The sequence below is a fragment of the Sciurus vulgaris genome (genome assembly GCF_902686455.1).
Source record: "Sciurus vulgaris genome assembly, chromosome: 15".
In the NCBI taxonomy this organism is placed as follows: Eukaryota; Metazoa; Chordata; class Mammalia; order Rodentia; family Sciuridae; genus Sciurus; species Sciurus vulgaris.
This window is the reverse complement of record NC_136476.1, coordinates 87,239,211-87,256,181: the sequence shown is the minus strand read 5'-3', so window position 1 is coordinate 87,256,181 and position 16,971 is coordinate 87,239,211. Positions and strand designations below refer to the sequence as shown.

At 56.6% G+C, this 16,971-nt stretch overlaps 1 protein-coding gene across 2 annotated transcripts; it reads right to left on the bottom strand.

The window, feature by feature from the left end:
• Positions 1-847: 847 nt before the first annotated feature.
• GTF3C5 (general transcription factor IIIC subunit 5) lies at positions 848-16,162 on the bottom strand. Of its 2 annotated transcripts, none has more exons than XM_079113449.1 (11): positions 15,706-16,160; positions 13,245-13,464; positions 11,780-11,978; positions 8,002-8,197; positions 7,016-7,120; positions 5,873-5,987; positions 5,386-5,466; positions 5,088-5,185; positions 4,000-4,082; positions 3,210-3,352; positions 848-2,549 (listed from the first exon to the last, which is right to left on the bottom strand). In XM_079113449.1, the coding sequence occupies exons 1-11, from the start codon at positions 15,856-15,858 to the stop codon at positions 2,383-2,385; spliced, it is 1,560 nt and encodes a 519-aa protein (XP_078969575.1). In that variant the 5' UTR covers positions 15,859-16,160; the 3' UTR covers positions 848-2,382. The 2 variants fall into 2 exon arrangements, with proteins under 2 accessions (XP_078969575.1, XP_078969576.1); XM_079113450.1 differs by lacking the exon at positions 848-2,549 and adding an exon at positions 2,619-2,747 and having other exon boundaries at positions 15,706-16,162.
• Positions 16,163-16,971: the final 809 nt, after the last annotated feature.

Below are 16,971 nucleotides of genomic sequence, written 5' to 3'. Positions count from 1 at the left end.
ATGGGTGCACCGCCTGGGCAATTTCCCCTCGGGACTCAGGACATAAAGGGATGGCAGAGCATGACAAATACCACAATGAGAAAGCAGCTAGGCAAAGCCAGAGCAGGGCTTCTCCATAGGACAATGGCCCTGTGCTCTCCACTGGAATAACAGGAGGCCTGGACTGCACTGTCCATAAAGAGCTGAATGGGCTGTGGCCCGGAGGCCCCAGAGCACAGTGCCAGCATACCTCAGCTTGTGGCAGGGCCGTGGGCTGTCACCTTGTGGTGAAGGCAGACGGCAGATAGGACTGGGAGACTTGTTTGAGTCATGACCCAAAAGCAAAAAGCCATTTTCAAGGCATTCAGGGAAATGGGAATATGGAATAGGATTAGACACTAAGAAATTACTTTTTGTAATTTTTGTTAGGTACTATGATGGTCAACTTTATGTGTCAACCTGGTTGGACTACAGTGTCCAGATAACGGTGTCAAATATTATTCTGGATGCTTCTGTGAAGGTGTTTTTTGGATGAAATTGATATTTAAATCAGGGACTTTAGCAGATTACCCTCCCAGCAGGTGAAGGGTGGGCCTCACCCAGGCAGAGTTCACCTGCACAGAACTGGCTCTCTGAGCAAGGCTCACACGTCTGCCAGCACATGGCCTCTGGACTGGGCTGCCCCCTGGGTCCCCATCCACTGCCGCCATACAGATGTGGGACTTGCACCTCTGCCATCATATGAGCCAGTTCCTTGATATAAATCTGTGTCCACATAAGGCTGGACAGGTCTGCTCTCCTGGCAAAGCCTGAGCAGCACACATGGAACAAGTGCTGCTGTTCAGAGAACCGAGAGTTCTGTGCCGGAGACAGGAAGCACAGGGCTCCTGGAGACAACGAGAAACACACAGACAAGACGGACCCTGGGGAATCAACAGCAAGGCTGGTGTGACGGTCGCTGCTGCATCATGAGGCTCTGGAGTCACTCAGTACTTCTCTGTATGTTTGACATTTTTTGTAATAAAAGCTTTTATTTAAAAGGGGGAATTCTGGGAGAGAAATCACCACGCCTTTTACAATTTGAGTAGACCTTGGGAAGTCCTTCCAGTTCGGCAGACCTAAGGCCAGACCAGCACTGTCCTAGGCTCTGGGGGAGGAGGGTAAGGCTTACTTGTGTTGAGGGTCCCTGACCTAGCACCTCCCCAGATTTGCACAGAGTCCAAGTTGAGACCTGGCAGAGGTGCTGCTCCTAAGGGAGACGGTGCAGAGGGGAGCCCGGCCAGGCCCAGGCAGCCTGTCTTTAGGCAAGAGTTGTCTCTGCCTCGGGGCTGAGCTTCTCCCCAGCAGGAGGGAGCAGGCCACCTGGCCCAGGCCTAGCCACTTTGGGCTGACTGAGCCACTGGGTTCCTGATGTTGCCAAGGGACGGGATTTCCCAGGAACTTGGTCAGCAGGATGTGGCTGGCCTGAGGCCTTTGGCTTTGAGATTAATGTGTCTTTATTTTGTATGCTGAAGGGACTTACAGTCACACAGAGAAGCAGGCCAATGGCCCATTTGTCCCAGGTGCCCTGAGGGAAGAGGTGGTGACGCCCTGTGGGCACAGGAGAGCACTACGTGGGAGTGCACTCCAGGGAAGTGGGCTTTGCCGGACACGAGTCCACGCTGGGAAGCTGTGAGACAAAAAGAACTGTTTCTGGGAACTTCTGAAGATCATATCCATTTGGGAAAGTCAGGAACAAGTCCGGACTTGGGCTACTCCCAGTGTCCTCATCTCACCCCAATGAGGGGCACAGGCCTGTGTCAACTGTCCCAGCACTACCCGCATGTCACCAGTGAGTGAAGGAACTAGAGATGTGCTACAGGGGCCCCAAGGCCAGAAAACTTCCCTGTGGCTCCAACCCCTGCACTGACACCCAGACTTCTCAGGAAATTGACTGACCAGGACGATTCTGCCTGGGCCTGGCCTTTGCAAAGCCACCCCAAATGGATGGGATCCAAAACCAAGGGCCTTTTTCGTCCATCTGTGACCAGAGACTGTGGCAGTTATCTCTGCCCCCAGTCACGAGGCCCCAGCTGGGACGGGCTAGGACCCAGCTGCACTGCGCCAACTCCACCTCTGGCTTTCTTTCCACCACAGGTTGTGAGCGCCAGTTCAGCCTGCCAGACTCTGAGCTGGGTTATGGTGGGTGAAGCCAGGAAGGTCCCCAAAAGCCCAGGGAAAAGGGCGACACTGAGCAGCAGGCACAACCAGGGCCAGGGCCTGTCCTTCTGGGACTCCAGCTTTCCTCAGGGGCCTCTGGGGCCAGTCTTGCTACTGTGGATGGCAATGGGGACCACAGCTTGCCATGGCACCCACACCAGGCTGGACACGGGTCACCTGGTCAGCTTGGGGATGAGGGTCTTGTCACACGTAGTCCAGAATCTCCGTCTCCATCTCATTCTCACTCCCATCTGAGGGCTTGAAGTCTTCTTCCTCTTCCTCCTCTTCCTCTTCCTCCTCTTCATCCTCCCCAGACTCAAACATCAGCTGCCCTTTTGCACGGTCAGCTTTGGCTGGGCTAGAGAAGAGTGCTGGGCCCAGAGGAAATCAGACAGTGTCCCATATGGGCTTCGCAGGTGGCCCTCGATGGGGCCACTGGGCTACTGTGGGAAGTATGGTGGCCCAGGAAGCTGAGGTCTAACAAGCACCCCAGGAGACATGGAGGCAGGCAGGTCTGAAACCACTCTCCCAGCAGAGCCCCAGGTGGCCTCAAGGGCCCACCTTTATCCCTGGGAAAGGTTTGCAAAGGGGCTGCATGTGTGACTAAGCAGGGCCATGAGCCTCTGCTCAGGCCCCATCCCAGGAGAAGACCCACAGGGCCCCCATCAGTCTCCTCGACCTCCTTAGAGCACAGCCCAGCAAGTGCTGGTCCTGCTTCCCAGTGGCCAGTCCTGGCCCTGGCTGGGGAAGGAGCCCAGGAAGGCAGAGCAGAGCAATGGGCCCAGGTTCCTCCTGTCCCTGCTCCCCACGGTGGAAGAAGATAGGGCAGAGCCAGCCCATCTGTGGCTGGAGGACGGAGGAGGGGTGAGGGCATCCAGCAGAGGCCTTGGATCAAAGCCCCACCCTCTGCCTGCCTGTCTCAGACCCCCGGGCCAGCACCATGATTCCCATCCCAGGTGCTTCAGCTGGGATGCTGGCTCTGGGACTGGGTCCTGGTTCCCCTGGCCTCCCCTCTCCCCACAGGCTCTCACCAGGCCTCTTGGAGCGGATGGTCTGCCGGATCATGATGGACATGGTGTCCCTCAGGTCATCGCTGGTCTTGGGAAGGCACCACCCATCCCGTTCTGTGCACAAGTCCTCCGCCCCGTCGTTGCGGTGAATGATCTTCTGCAACCTGTAGGCAGAAGCAGGAGTGGAACACGAGGCTCCTGGGCAGGGCCTCCGTCAGGGTGCCCATGGGTGGTCTTGGCAGAGGTGGCACTGTGCTGGGAAGCACAGCCCTCATATGGTCTGCAGAGTGATGGGCAGAGAGGTGTGGGCTGTGTGCTCCAGCCAGGCTCCCACCGGAGAGTCCCCGGCATCAGCTGCAGGCCAGCTGGGTGGATGTCACACGCCCTTCTGGCAGGAGTCCGTTTCCCCAGAGTGGGAGCTGTTCCCCACTGCTGCCAGTCACCTCTATCCCAGGGCCCCACTCCTCAGACGTTTTGGACGTTACTAAGAGTATGTGGACCAGAGGTTCCTGGAATTCTGCTTGGCCTCAGGGTTAGGAACCATGTCAGGACCCTAGGTGGGCAACAGTGGGGGAATGACAAAGAGTGCACAGCCAGAGCATCCGACCACCAGTGCCCAGCCCTGGCATCACACGTGGTCGCCAAGGGTGGCACAGCCCAAGCCTGTAGCAGGACCCTCAGCAGCACCCAACTCCAGGGCAGCGTCTCCTCCTGAGAGCTGCATGCTGCATGAAGTCAAAGAGCTGCAGAGACGCTGTCCCAAGCAGCGCCCAGCACTGCCCAGAGCCCTGCAGGCCCCTCGGGTACGTACTCTTCCACGTTCAAATCACACAACTGGTAGAACATCTGTCGATAGGGTGGCAGGGCCCCCTCCCGGAAAATGTAGACCGAGTCCTGGGGAGAAGGACAGAATGGACGTTAGCCAGAGCCCTGGGGGTGGGCAGTGTTAGGACCATGTGGCAGGATCCCGGGGGGGCGGGTCTCTCTAAGAGGCTGGCTGGTCACCAGGACCAGGGGGGCAAACAGGCAGAGCTGGGGAGCAAAGCCAGCTCTGACTCCCCAGGAGGTCCTGGGAGGGCAGTGAGGAGGCCATGGGGCTGGCACCAGCCTGTGCTGGATTCTGCTCTCTGTGCCTTCCTGCAGGACCTGGCCACCCATTCCTCACCAACGGCTGCTAGCTGGTCACCTCATGTGCCCTGCACACTGGCCTGACATCCCAGGAGGAAGGCAGGGCTTCATGGGTTCTGGAGGCAGGGACGGCCACCTGAGAGTCCTTGGGGGAAGGAGGCTCACTCAGCTAGCACAAGCCACCCTCACCTGGCACAGTGCCAAGGTCTGGAAAACACAGCAGGCAGGTGCAGGGGCCCGGGCACAGCTCCTGCTGTCTCTCACTTGGCATCCCCCAGGCAAAGCTTCCAGGGTGGGGCATCTGCTGGCTCCCCTAAGCCACTCAGCAGCACTACAGTCGGTGTGGAAGGCTCAGCAAGTGCCAAGGGCTGCTGGGTGACACCAGTGAGAGTGTGTGCCTGTGGGCCCACCCCTCCCAACACCCAGCCAGCCTCAGCAGGGCTCCAGATGCTCTGGTTTGGCTCTACAGCACGTGCCTGATGCACCACCCAGGCGGCAGCTCCAGCCTCCGTGGGGCCCAGGCTCACGAGACCCAGCCACACAGCTGCTGGATCAGATTTCCCTCTGAGACTTGTCAATGCCTCTCTGCTGAGGGGCCCTCAACCCCCATGGCCCTGGGTGGTTCATACCCTGAGTTCTCACTCTCAGTTTCTGGAAAGTTCCAAGGCCTCAATCAAGCCCTTCCCAGTGTAACCCAGGACGCCAGCCCCACCCGCACCCTCCACCCCAGCCAGGCTAAGGGCCACCCTCCTTGGGCTTTGGGGCACCTACCTTGAGTTTGTACTTGTTGGAGGCCAACTTCCGGGGGCCGGCTACCCCTGACGGGCCCAGGCCCTGCTTCAGGTCATGCATGGTGACAAGCTGGGTGGCTGTACAGGGCAAGGACAGGGCTGAGGCAAACAAGTGGAGACCACCCAGCCGCACCCTCCTGCACCCTCCTGTGCCACCAAGAGAAGGGCCAGCAGTGCCCTGGAGTGAGCCCACAGTGGCACTTCCCATCTCGCCATCCAGGTGCCCGCCGCCCCCACATCCCTCCTGCTGGCTGCGTGGCACGGGCCCAGGCACTCACGCGTCTTCTTGACGGTGATGGGGAGGCTATAGTTGTAGGTGCTGCGTTTTGCTTTGACAGGCATGTCACTGGAGCCATACCCTGCAGAGGAGGGTGGGCATGCTGGGAGCTGGCAGGGCCCCCCCGTCAGCCGGCTGGCAGCTGCAACTTTATGGCTCACAGGGCCAGCTCCTGGGAAAGCAGACCCAAGCTGCCACACCACGGGGGAATGGGCACTGATGTCCTGTGTGCTCTTGCTGTGGTCCCAGGTTAGACACTTAGCAGGGCCAGCCTCGTGTCACATGACCACAGGGCACTGTGGAATTGCAAACAAGGGACAATGGCTCAAAAATGAGGGTCAGTGGTGGACAAGGACAAGCTAGGACCTGTGCTTCTGCTTCTGTGTCCCACAGACTCTCCCCAGGGAGGGTCTATCCTCTCCACACCAACAGGCTCGTTACAAAAGGAGAAGGCTCGCAGGCAGAGAGCAGAGCTCTTCACAGCTTACCGTACTTCATCCCACAGCGGATTCGGAAGTCAAGGACTTGGTAAATCTTGGCCTCTGGGTGTTTACGGGGGTCATATCCAAATCTAATCCACAGGCTCCTCCAGGGGCCGGTTATCTGGAGACAGGAAAGGCCAAGCCCCATGAGGTGGGCCAAGCCCCATGCTGAGGCAGCAGACCCTGAGAGCTGGGAACAGGACTCTGAACACTCACTCTGCTCTGCCCCCTCGACAGGCCACCTGGCCCCCAAAGCCTCAGTCTGCCCACCAGATGGAGGTCACAAGAGCACCTTCTCCGGATTCTGGGAGTCACCTGAGATCAGGAGCCCCTACCACAGACTGGCACAGTGCCATGTGTTAGCACTGTCCTGGCACACAGGTCATCTTCTGCCCCTGAGTGGTACTCCCGAAGGACTTGTGCCTAAGACACCAATGCTAAGTGACAGAAGGTGGCTCTCCAGAACCTCCAACAGAACAAGAGGACAGGCCTTTCTCCTGCTCTCACACCTGCTGCAAAGCTCCTGGTCACATCTTGTGTGGCTCCTCCAAACATGGGACCCCTGGAAGGTAAGATCCCTCTCCTTCTGGCACCTTTGGGAACCTCAGTAATGCCACCCTATCTCCATCCCCTTCCTGGGATGAATCTGCCCCACTCTGGAGCAAGGATTTGAGGTAGATGGCACTGTAGTTAGGGGCCAGGTTCTGTGGCTAGATAGGCTGGGGCCCCAGGTGGCTCTGCCACCCTCTGGCTCCAGAATCTTGATGTGTCATATCACCTCTTTGAGCCTGGGCTTTTCCTCAGGGATGATAAAGGATATGATGTGCACCCAGTCTCATGCAGCACCTGGTCCCTACAAGTTGACTGTATGGCCATCTGACAGCACATGATCTTCACCCGTGAGGCAGGCAGTCACTCTGTCCTAAGTCACCCCAACAGGGCCAAACGTTACTAGGGACTGTGGAGTGAATGTGGACGCGGGAGCTAGAAACCTCTCTGGCTGGCTTTGACAGGCCGTCTGGGGTGCAGGATGGGGAAAGGGTCCCAGGAGACAGGGTCCCTGGTCTGGCTGTGGCTCTAGGACATCGTGTCAGGGATCAAGGACCACACCGGTGGGAACCACAGTAGGGGGTGGGTGCTGGCACTCACCATGTAGTAGGCCACGAAGGGAAGCAAGACCTTGAGCTTGTCAGGGTGGACGCTGATGTTGGCCTTGACAGCATTTCGTGACCAGATGGGCCGGATGTCGAATAGCTGAGGGGGTCAATGGCAGAGCCTTCAAATAAGTACCAGGGGCCCCACCCTCCTGCCCAGCTCAAGCAGACCCTTCCAGGGGGGAGGCCATGGGGCCCAGTCACTCACCCCTCCCTCCTCTGTCCATCCCGCCCTCAGAGGCAGATCGTAGCCTAGCACAGCACGAGCCAGGTGCAACTATGTGGCCTGGATCCCGGAAGGACAGAGAGACGCAGTCCCTGTCCTTACACAGTCCACACTGCAGCGGGCGCAGGGCTGCGCTGGCAAACTGGACTCCACCCAGCCCTGACCTGGAGGGTGGGTGCTGAGCTGTAGCGCCACGAGGACCACGGGAGTGACCCAGTGATTCCTGCAGAAGGCTGCTGTGGGGAGGAGGCCACCCTGTGTCACCCAGAAGTGCTAGGGAGCCACCCTGTCTCTAAGACTGCGCCCTGACAGGTGACTTCAGCTTAACCAAGGAAGCTGGCTGGCTGGGAGGCCCCTGTCCCCACAGCACCACAGCCAGAGGACAGGTACAATGGCCAGTGATGGCTCCAGCTCCATCTGGGGCAGAGGCCCCAGGCCTGGCATGGGGCTAGCTCCATTTGGTTTGCTGCAACACACATGGGGCTACATGAAGGCCACCGGAGCCAGGTCCACGTGTGAGTCTCACACCAGCATGGCACCAGCTCCCAACTACCCCAGGGACCGCTAGAGAACACCGAGTACGTCCAACCTAGGGACTGCAGGACTTATGGGAGGCTTGGAGATGCTACGTCTGGCGGAGAAAAGCTCCCATGTACTAACGAAGAGCGTAGCCCAGCCCACAGCACCACGGGACAGAAGTAGCTGGTAAACTGTCAAGGCCAGGCGGCCCGCGGGCTGGGCAGGGCACAGCCCACCTTCCTCAGTGCCTCCTCCACCTCCCGGTCTGCAGGGTTAGTGCAGTTCTTCCTCCACGTCTGTGCCGCGGCCTCCAGCGGCTGCATGGGCACCTCCGCATCCTCGAAGTTGACAAAGATGGCATTGTGGGGGCGCCGGGCCCTGCTCAGGCCGATCAGGTTCTCACCCGAGAGTGGGGGGTTGTTGTAGCCTTCCCTAGGGGCAGAGAGCAGTTGAGGGCAGAAGCCCTTAGGACTGTCCTGGCGCAGGCCTGTCAGGCAGGCAAGGCCCCATTGCTACTTCTGCTATCCACCCCCTGCCTCCTATGGTGGCTTCCAGCTGGGGCCATGGGTCACCGTGATTCTAATTGGGTTAGGGGTCATGGGTTGTTGACTGCAAAATCAGCAGGACTAGCTAGCCTGGAAGGCTCCCCAGAGAAGCAGGAGGGGTTCAACATCCCTGAGATGGAGGGGCCTGTCAGGCTAGCCCTCCAGCCTCCACAGAACTGTTAGGGGCCTGTAAGGCAGTGGCCAGGCCCTGTGTACCCAGGAAGGCCAACAGTGCAGAATAATCAATAGCAGCCTGGGAATATGAGCAGGTTCTTTCCATAGGTGGAAAACTAATAAATCACACGGGAGAGAACACAGGCCTGTTGGCCCAAGGGCACTGGCCCCCACCCTTGGCCTTCCAGGGCAGGACTGGAACTTGGGCTGTACCCAGTGCCTACGAGTGCTGCACGGAAGTTGTTCACCTCCTTCTTTTGTACATTTGTTTGTTTCTGACTATAAGAGTAAATAGCCTGGGTTGGTGGGGGGAACAAAACATTTCAGAAATGTGTTACTTTAAAAAGGTGCTCACTGTACCACCCCCCAACACTTAACCCCCGCTGGGCTCACGATGCGTGCAGGACACTTATCACTCCAGACTGGGTCTTCAGCAGGGAGCTGGGGTCGCCTGTCTTTTTGGTTGTATGTTTCTGTAATTTCCCCTAATGAGCATGGTTTACTGTCACAATCAGAAAAACAGCTGGGGAGGGGACAGGGGACTGAGAGAGTAAATAGACCTGGGAGTCAGCAATCGAAAGGGCGTGTGGAGCCCTCCTCTGGCTCCTGAGTCTCTTCAGCGACAACTGGGGAAGCTGAAGGAGGCCTGACGTGGGGCGTTTGTTGCAGGAGCACCCGAAATCTGCATGGTGGGAGGCTCTGGTGCAGGTGTTTAGAGGTGCACACCGTTGTTTCTTCAGGCGGGCTGGCCACCGGCAGGGATGGGGACCAGAAGCAAGGGAATGAGGGCAGCAGGATGTAGCTCCAGCTAAACAACTCCGCTAACTTTCCACGGTACTTTTTAATCTCTTTCTCTCTCTCTCTCCCTCCTCCCTCCCTCCCACCCATCATTCCTTTCTCTCTCTCTTTCAATGTTGCCCAGGCTGCCCTGAACTCCTGGACTCAAGCAATCCTCCCACCTCAGCCTTATGAGTAGCTGGGACCTCCGGCATGCACCACTGCGCCTGGCTCCTATTTCCTTACAGGCAGAGAATAATGCCCCTCTGAGTCATCATCAAAGCCACTGCCACAGTCTAGGAGACCCTGCCCCACAAGCCCTTGGCTCTGGGAGCACAAGCCCCTGGTCCTTCCTCTGCACATGCGACTCCCTGATCTGGAATGTTCTCCGGGATCTTCAGCTACCTGGCTGGTACCCAGGCTTTGGTTCCCAACACCAGCTCCTCCTGAGTCCTCAACCCACCCACCCGTTACCCCCGGAAGGTACCCATTCATTTGCTCGAGTTCCACAGTCCCCACCCAGAATGGAGCCTCACTGCCACGGGGCCCCAGGGCGTCCGCAGCAAGCGCCTGCCCAGGACTTGTTGAAGGACATGTTTAATTAGGAAGGGGAAGCTCCCTTCCTCCACCCTCCAGAGATGACCTTTCTGGGCCCACCTTTCAGACTTCTCTACTTTCTAGGCTTCAACAACCACGATTTCTTTTCATGCCACAGGACACATTCTGGTACCTGCCCTGTTTGTGAGCAAGGTGCCACGTTACCCACAGTCCGCTCTCCAGAGGCTGCGTGGGTGGCAGACAGCACCACCAGAGGCCACCGTGCACACTGTGCTTCTCCTTTGCTCATCTGCTGGCACCCATCTTACTCCCCTGCAAGGCCCACAGACACTCAGGGAGTGCCTCGCTCAGGCCAGGCTCTGTCCAGGCACCAAAGTCGCAGCAGAGAACAAAGCAGGACAAATTGTTCCTTTGGGGAGCTCACATTATAAGCAAAAATTTTTTTAAAAAATTTGTCCATGTGTAATTTTAAAAGGAAAGTTCACAAAAATAGAGTGTGGTGCTGAGCCTGAGTCGGGGCAAGACCAGGACTGGGTGCTTCCCACACAGCCCAGGGATCCTGGGTCTCAGCCTCCTCATTAGCAAAACAGGGTGACATCCTGGTGAGTCACACAGACCCAGCACCCCCACAGGGATACTAGGGACCACAGCAGAACAGGCGAATGTCATTAATCTCAAGCTGGGTATTTTCAAATGCATTTTCTTTGTTTTTTCTTTTTCCTACTCTATTCAGCTCTGGCTTTTCTACAAAGCAAATTCTACTTCTTCCTGTCAGTATGTGGCTGGACTCTAGGGAAAAACCAGCCTTTGAAAATGCCCAGGCCTGCCTTTCTAACGCCTGGGTCTCTAATTATGTCAAGACCGTCTCAGTCAGAGAGCTCACTGAGCTCACTGTTTGAGTGGCTTGTGGTTCATCAGTTAGGGATGTGCACCTGGGGGAGGGTTGGGAGTCATCCCACCTGGGCTTTCCTCAGTGCAGAAGCCCACCCAGCACCTGTACTCAGGAGCTCACACTCCACGGGGGGACAGGACACAGACCACAGTCAAGTGCACAGTGAGCCACATACAGCACAGGCACAGCCAACTTGGGACAGCACAAGGAGATGGGTGGGCTGGGCAGGCTCAGAAGCAATCTCTGGCCTCGGGGGTGGACCTGGAGTGGCCAACATCAAGGGTGAACGGGGCCGAGGTCCTGCAGGAAGAACGTGGCAAAGGGAAGTGACAGAGGCAGGATCGGTCACAAGAACAGCAGTGAAGTCTGCCCAGGATGGAAGTGGTCAAGGCCATGGGGAGGGCAGAAGAGGCACAACGGGCTGGGTCGGAGTCAGGGCTCACAGGTGGCATATCACAGGTAGTGTTACTGCTGCTGACCATGAGTCCAGAGTAGCTAGTCAGCTATGATCGGGGCAGGACCACAAAGAACATTTCTCAGCAGGAACCCTCAATTCCCACAGCCAAGTTCTCTGTACTTCAGAGGTCCTCAGGAATGAAGCCAGCTAAGCAATCACCAGGCTTGTGCTATATTCAGCACCGAGCTAAGAAAACATGCTTTTAAAATTTAATCCTCCTCCTGGAATGGAGGACACACGGAAAATCCCAGCAACTGCAGAGGTTGAGGAAGGAGGATCAAAAGTTCAAGGCCAGCCTGGGCAACTTAGTGAGACCCTATCCCAACATATAATAAGGGCTATGGATGTAGCTCAGTGGCAGAGCACTTGCCTAACACACGAGACCTTGGGTTCCATCCCCAATACTGCAAAATAGAAAAAAGAAACAAGAAACAAAGGAAGGAATTGAACCCAACAGCTCTACTGAGCAATACCACCGGCGATGGGATCTGAGGCTGAGAGGCACGCCTGAGGCCTCCTGCCATGAGTGCGGCATCCAGTCCTGGACCCACACCCTCTGGCCGCAGGGCCCTGGCTCTGATCCCAGCCCCGCAGTGGGGAAGGGTCCTTACCGGTGCTGGGTCTCTGGTCGATAGAAGTAGTCCACTGGGGTGTCCAGGCGGGAGAAGATGGGTGGCGGGATGTAGAGCGGCAGCTCCTGGTGGAAGAAGGCCTCCTTCTCCGGCCTGAGCATGAGCACTTTGTCATACATTGACATGTGCCTGCCACCGGCTTTCGTGTGCACCGCCAAGTACTGGAAGTCAGACATTCCTAGAAAGATGGGGACAGATGGCAGATACCATGGCTAGGGACACTCACCCTGACCTGGTAGCTGCCACAGCATCACCCATATGCCCCAGGGAAGTACTAGGCAAGTCCTGTGAGGACGGAGGTGGGAGATAAAGCTGCATCCTCCCGCTGCTTCTGTGCAACTAAATCACATCTATGATGGAGACGGTGCAGGTGTTGGGGGTAAAGCCCAGGGCGGTGCCTCCTAACACAACATGCAGATGGAGCATTTGGGACCCACCTTCTACCAAGCTCTGGGGGCTGATACTGCCAGTCCAGGGCCACAAGTAGCACAGGCTGGCTCGATTAGAGAAATGTCAAGTGTGGTATCTCAGGGACCACCAGGAGCACCTTGTCCCAAGGAGGACAGCCCCCTCTGGGGAACACGGCCCACAGGGTGACTGGCATCCCAGTAGAGCCAACAGACTGCAACTCCTCCTGCTCTCCTCCTGACTTCTCTCCTCTTCCCCGTTTTCTCCTTTGATTTCCCTTTTCCCTCCTTAATATTTAACCTCATTAAATTCTGCCTTAGAACAGCAGTTGTAATTACTGGCATTTATAAGGCCTGGTGGTAATCTGCCACATGCCTCTTGTGTGCCTGGCCCAGTCCTTCAACAAGTACCATCTCCAGAATCTTCTCAAGGCCTAAGGAACTCAGGGTGCCACAGCCCCCGTTGGACAGGCAAGGAGGTGGAGGCTGAGGGAAGCAAGCCACCTGCCCAAAGAACACAGAAGAGCCCAGGCAGGCCCAACTCCAAGACCTGTGCTCTTTCTTACCCCACCTCCCCAGACCCACCTCAGAGACCCTCCAGGGGCTCCCTGTGATTACCAGCCTGACTCCAGAGGGGAGACAAGAGCAATACCATCAAGACCAAGACGCTGATCCACAACACTGGGGCGCAGACTGGAGGCCTGCCCGCCAGCCTGACCTGGCCCACACGGTGGCTTCACCAACACTCACAGGACTCCAGAGTCCTGGTTTCTCTTGAGAACACAGAGGGCTGGGCAGTGACATGCCCCCACCCCCAAGGCAGGGCTGGCTGGAGGAAGGAAGGACTGCCTTCAGGACGGTGCCTGTGCTCTGCTGTTCCACACAACACAGCCCCGGTCAGACACATGCTGGAAGCTATAACTACGGACAAGTCTAAGGCTAATCGGTAATTTGCCTTGTGCATTTCACTGGGCAGATGACCCACATGGCTCCACAGCAGGTCCAGATAACCCAATGCCACAAGAGACTTCAGTTACCCTGAAATTTGTAAATGGTGGAGACGATGCCAAGGATCTCCATGTCAAACTCAACCTTGGAGTGGGCCTCAACTCCAGGCACTCCTCTCTGCCACCTCGTCCTCTTCCTGATCCGGAGCAGCAGGCTGCTGGTACTGAAGCGATTGGCACACACTGGGTGGCAGTACGGGTCCTTGGGTCGGTAGTACAGCTCCAGTCTCTTGGTGGGGTCTGTATAGATCTGCAGCAAGGTGAGGGAGTCAGGGAAGCAGAGGGCCGCTGAGCAGCCAGCAGGAAGCTGCTCCTCCCAAGCCTGCTGGTAACCCAGGAAGACCAGGAGGCTGTGTTCCAAGCTGAGCTCTTAGTTCCCCACAGGCTCATGTTCTAAACCCAAGCGTCTCAATGTTTTATCTAGTGGAGAAAAGGAGGGTGAATGGTGTCCTTCCTTCTAAGGCCTTATAAAGTTGAAGACAACTTCCAATTAATAAAAGCTGCCATCCATCAAGTGCCTGTTCACTGAGAGGCATGATGTGACTCTCCTAGCAACATAACCACCCTGGGTTTGCCTTTGAGGTAACTGAGGCTAGTGGGGTGGAGCGATCTGTCTAGGGCTACCTACTCCAGGAATCATACACCATGCCAGGACTGATTATGGTTTTCAGTCTCATATGTAGATGTTTCTAGGTCCAAAGGAGATTAAATTAGCACTTGGCTCTGAGGAGCTGTCACCTTCAGCTTTCAAAGTCACAGTTCCTTCTCCTCAAACATAAGGCCAGTACCCACCTCCTAGAACTATTGCAATAATTAAGTGAATGTAGGTGTAAAGCACTTGTCCTGCTGCCCTCAGGATAAACGACTGTCAGTTACATATGAATGAGAGCTTGCCCCATGCTGGGTAAGAGGGATTCAGGTGAATTTGGAAGCACCCACAACACGCCCTGAGATGAGACCATCTGCAAGCTGGTCTGCTGGCTGTCCAGCACTCCAGATAGGATGTGACCCTCAGGAAATGCTCAGGAACTATCTAAGGAAAGAATGAAGGTTACAAGGAGCCTCGATCATCCAGACATGGGCCTGGACACAGGAGGTGATCAAGAAACAAAAGTAGAATGAATGACTAGTAAAGGTTCCTTCCCAAAGGGCTCACACTACAGTTGGGTAGAGATCATCCCTGGGAGTGTGAGATTAAGGGTTCGATCAAGGCCACAGGCACTTGAGTAAATCAGCATAGAACCTACTAGCACCCTGTGCTCAATGATGAGTTCAAGACTTTTCAGTGTTCACAAAAGATGAGGAAGCAGAACTTGGGCTCTAGAGTAAGGCATGCAGGAGTTAAGTCCCTGTTGTATCATGTAAGAGATACTGGACCTAACCTTTCTTGCCTATCTTTAAGAAACGAGAATTTTAAAAATAGTATCTAACTCATAAGATTGTTGTGAAGATTCAGTCATAGATTAAGAAGAATCAGGCATACTTATAAATATTAGAAGTACAGAAGCCAAGAAGAGAGATTCCTGCTCTTAGGAAGTTCACCACCTCACAGCCAAGGAACTGAGACAGACAATAAATGTCAATATAAAATTTCAGATTGGAATTAAAGGATGAGGAAGACACTTGGTTACAGTGTTCAGAGAAAACCTCTCTAAAGAAGAGTCATTTCAAGATATGGTACATGTAAAGTATACAGAAAGCCTCCCCTCAGCTCAGCTCCCCTGCTTATGACCCTGAATAAGTTGTGTGTGTTCTCTTGTAAAATGCAGACACTAGCCATGCACAGCGCAGTATGGCTATACCTGGAAGCTACTAGGTATATAAGTTTGCTGCGTGGAAGGCAAAGGTAGGAGGAGGGAAAGGTAAGGCCAGCCTGGGCAGAAACCCTCGCTGAAAATAAAAATTTTAAAGGGCCAGGGATGTAACTCAGTGGTAGAGTGCTTGCCTACCATGCTTGAGGTCCTGGGTTCAATCCCCAATTATCACCAAAACAAAACAAAATAAATACATTACATAGCGCAGGTCTGACCCTAGTGGGCTCTAAGGAGGGTGGAATGTAAGCAAAGTAGTAGAACATGCCTGCCACAAAATAAGAAGTCAACTAATGCACCTCTGAGCCCCAGAGCAGGCAGGTCGGCAGTTCTCAATCTCCGGGTGCTTGCTCTCTACTCGGAGCCAAGAGGACCAAGCGGCACAGCACACCCTCCAGGCTGCAACTTGGCCGCATTCGCGGTGCGGATGCTGAGGGTGCCACTCATCCCCAGGGACAGGACAGAAGAAGGCCCAGGGTCTCCACTAGACAGCCCCCTCCCCGCTGCGTTTTCTGGGTGCAGGGAGCGCCCTGGGCGCGAGTAGCGAAGCCCCGCCCACTGGGTGCAGCACCACCTCCGTTGCCAGGGAAACCACACTTCCCCGCGAGGCCCCGCCCCCTCGGCCACAGACCCTCGACTCGGTCCCTCCCCCGCTGTCCAGGCGAGTCCCCGCTCCTTACTCGGGAGACGCCCTCCTCGCCGCCCAGAGTCGACAGCATCTTGGCCACGTCGCGCACCACTCCCGGGTACTCCACGCACACCAAGCGCCGCTCGCGCCGCAGCTCCACAGGGACCGCAGCCCTCGGCCCCGCGTCGGCCGTCTCTGCCGCCATCCCTGCACGCCTGGCCGGGCCCGTCACGGTCCGTCTCTCAAAGTACTCCCACAGGCCTCTCCTCAATATTCCGTGAAGGAATCGTTCCGGCCTCTCTCACCGCTCGCGTCTCCTAAATCCTCAGGTTCAGCAAGACTCCCAGGCCTCGAAGAGCAAATGCCTCAGGGTTGGCCACGGGGAATTCGGAGTGAACCACAGCAGCGCCTTGGACTTTTTGTTTAAAACGAAGAGGGTTGTTCCGAGGGGCGGGGCAAAGGCTTGTCTCTACCAGCAGCCAGCAGGGACCCGGAGGATTTTAAGACACCACCACCGGCCCTCGACTTTAGCCAATGAGAAGCCGGGGGCCGAACCGAGCTCTTAGCCAATGAGGAGTCCGGGAGAAGCCAGGTTCCACCCCTTCCCTCACTCCTCCGCACTAGCCAATACGGAACCTGGACTTGCCCTTTTCCGCAGATCCCACCCAATAAGGGCTTGGGGGCGGGCCTTGGGCGTCCGGCGCTCCTCCGGCGTGGGGAGGCGTCCCAGCCGCGCGGTGCCTCCGCCGCCGCTGGCCGGCGTCTGTGCAGACCCTGAGGCCGCCGGGCGGTTATGGAGCGGCGCTCGCCCCACCTCCGGCACGCGGAACCAGAGCGCGGGACCGGGCGCCGGCGTCCGCCTGTTAGGCGGCTAAGCGCCTGCTGTGTGCTGGCTGGCACGCTCAGGATGCGGCGAGGACGGCAGGCGAGGGTCCACGGCTGGCGCGGAGCCGCGGAGCCCCAGCGGAGGCGGGCCCGGAGAGGACGTGCGTGGCGGCTCGGCCTGAGTGCGACCCGGAGCCCGTGAAGGGCTTTCTGTCGGGAACACTAATGAGCTTTCGCATTTAAAAGACCTCTTGCGTGGCGCACGCCTGTAATCCCACAGGCTCGGGAGGCCTGAGGCAGGAGGAGCACAAGTTCAGAGCCAGCCTCAGCAAACTTAGCGAGCTCCTGTCTCAAAAAATAAAATAGAAGGGCTGGGGATGTGGCCCAGTGGTTAAGTGCCCCGGAGTTCAGTCACTGGTACAAACAAACAAACAAAACAAGCAAACAAAAAAAACTCTTGGTGTGGGGATCAGAGAGGGTGAAAGAGAATTCG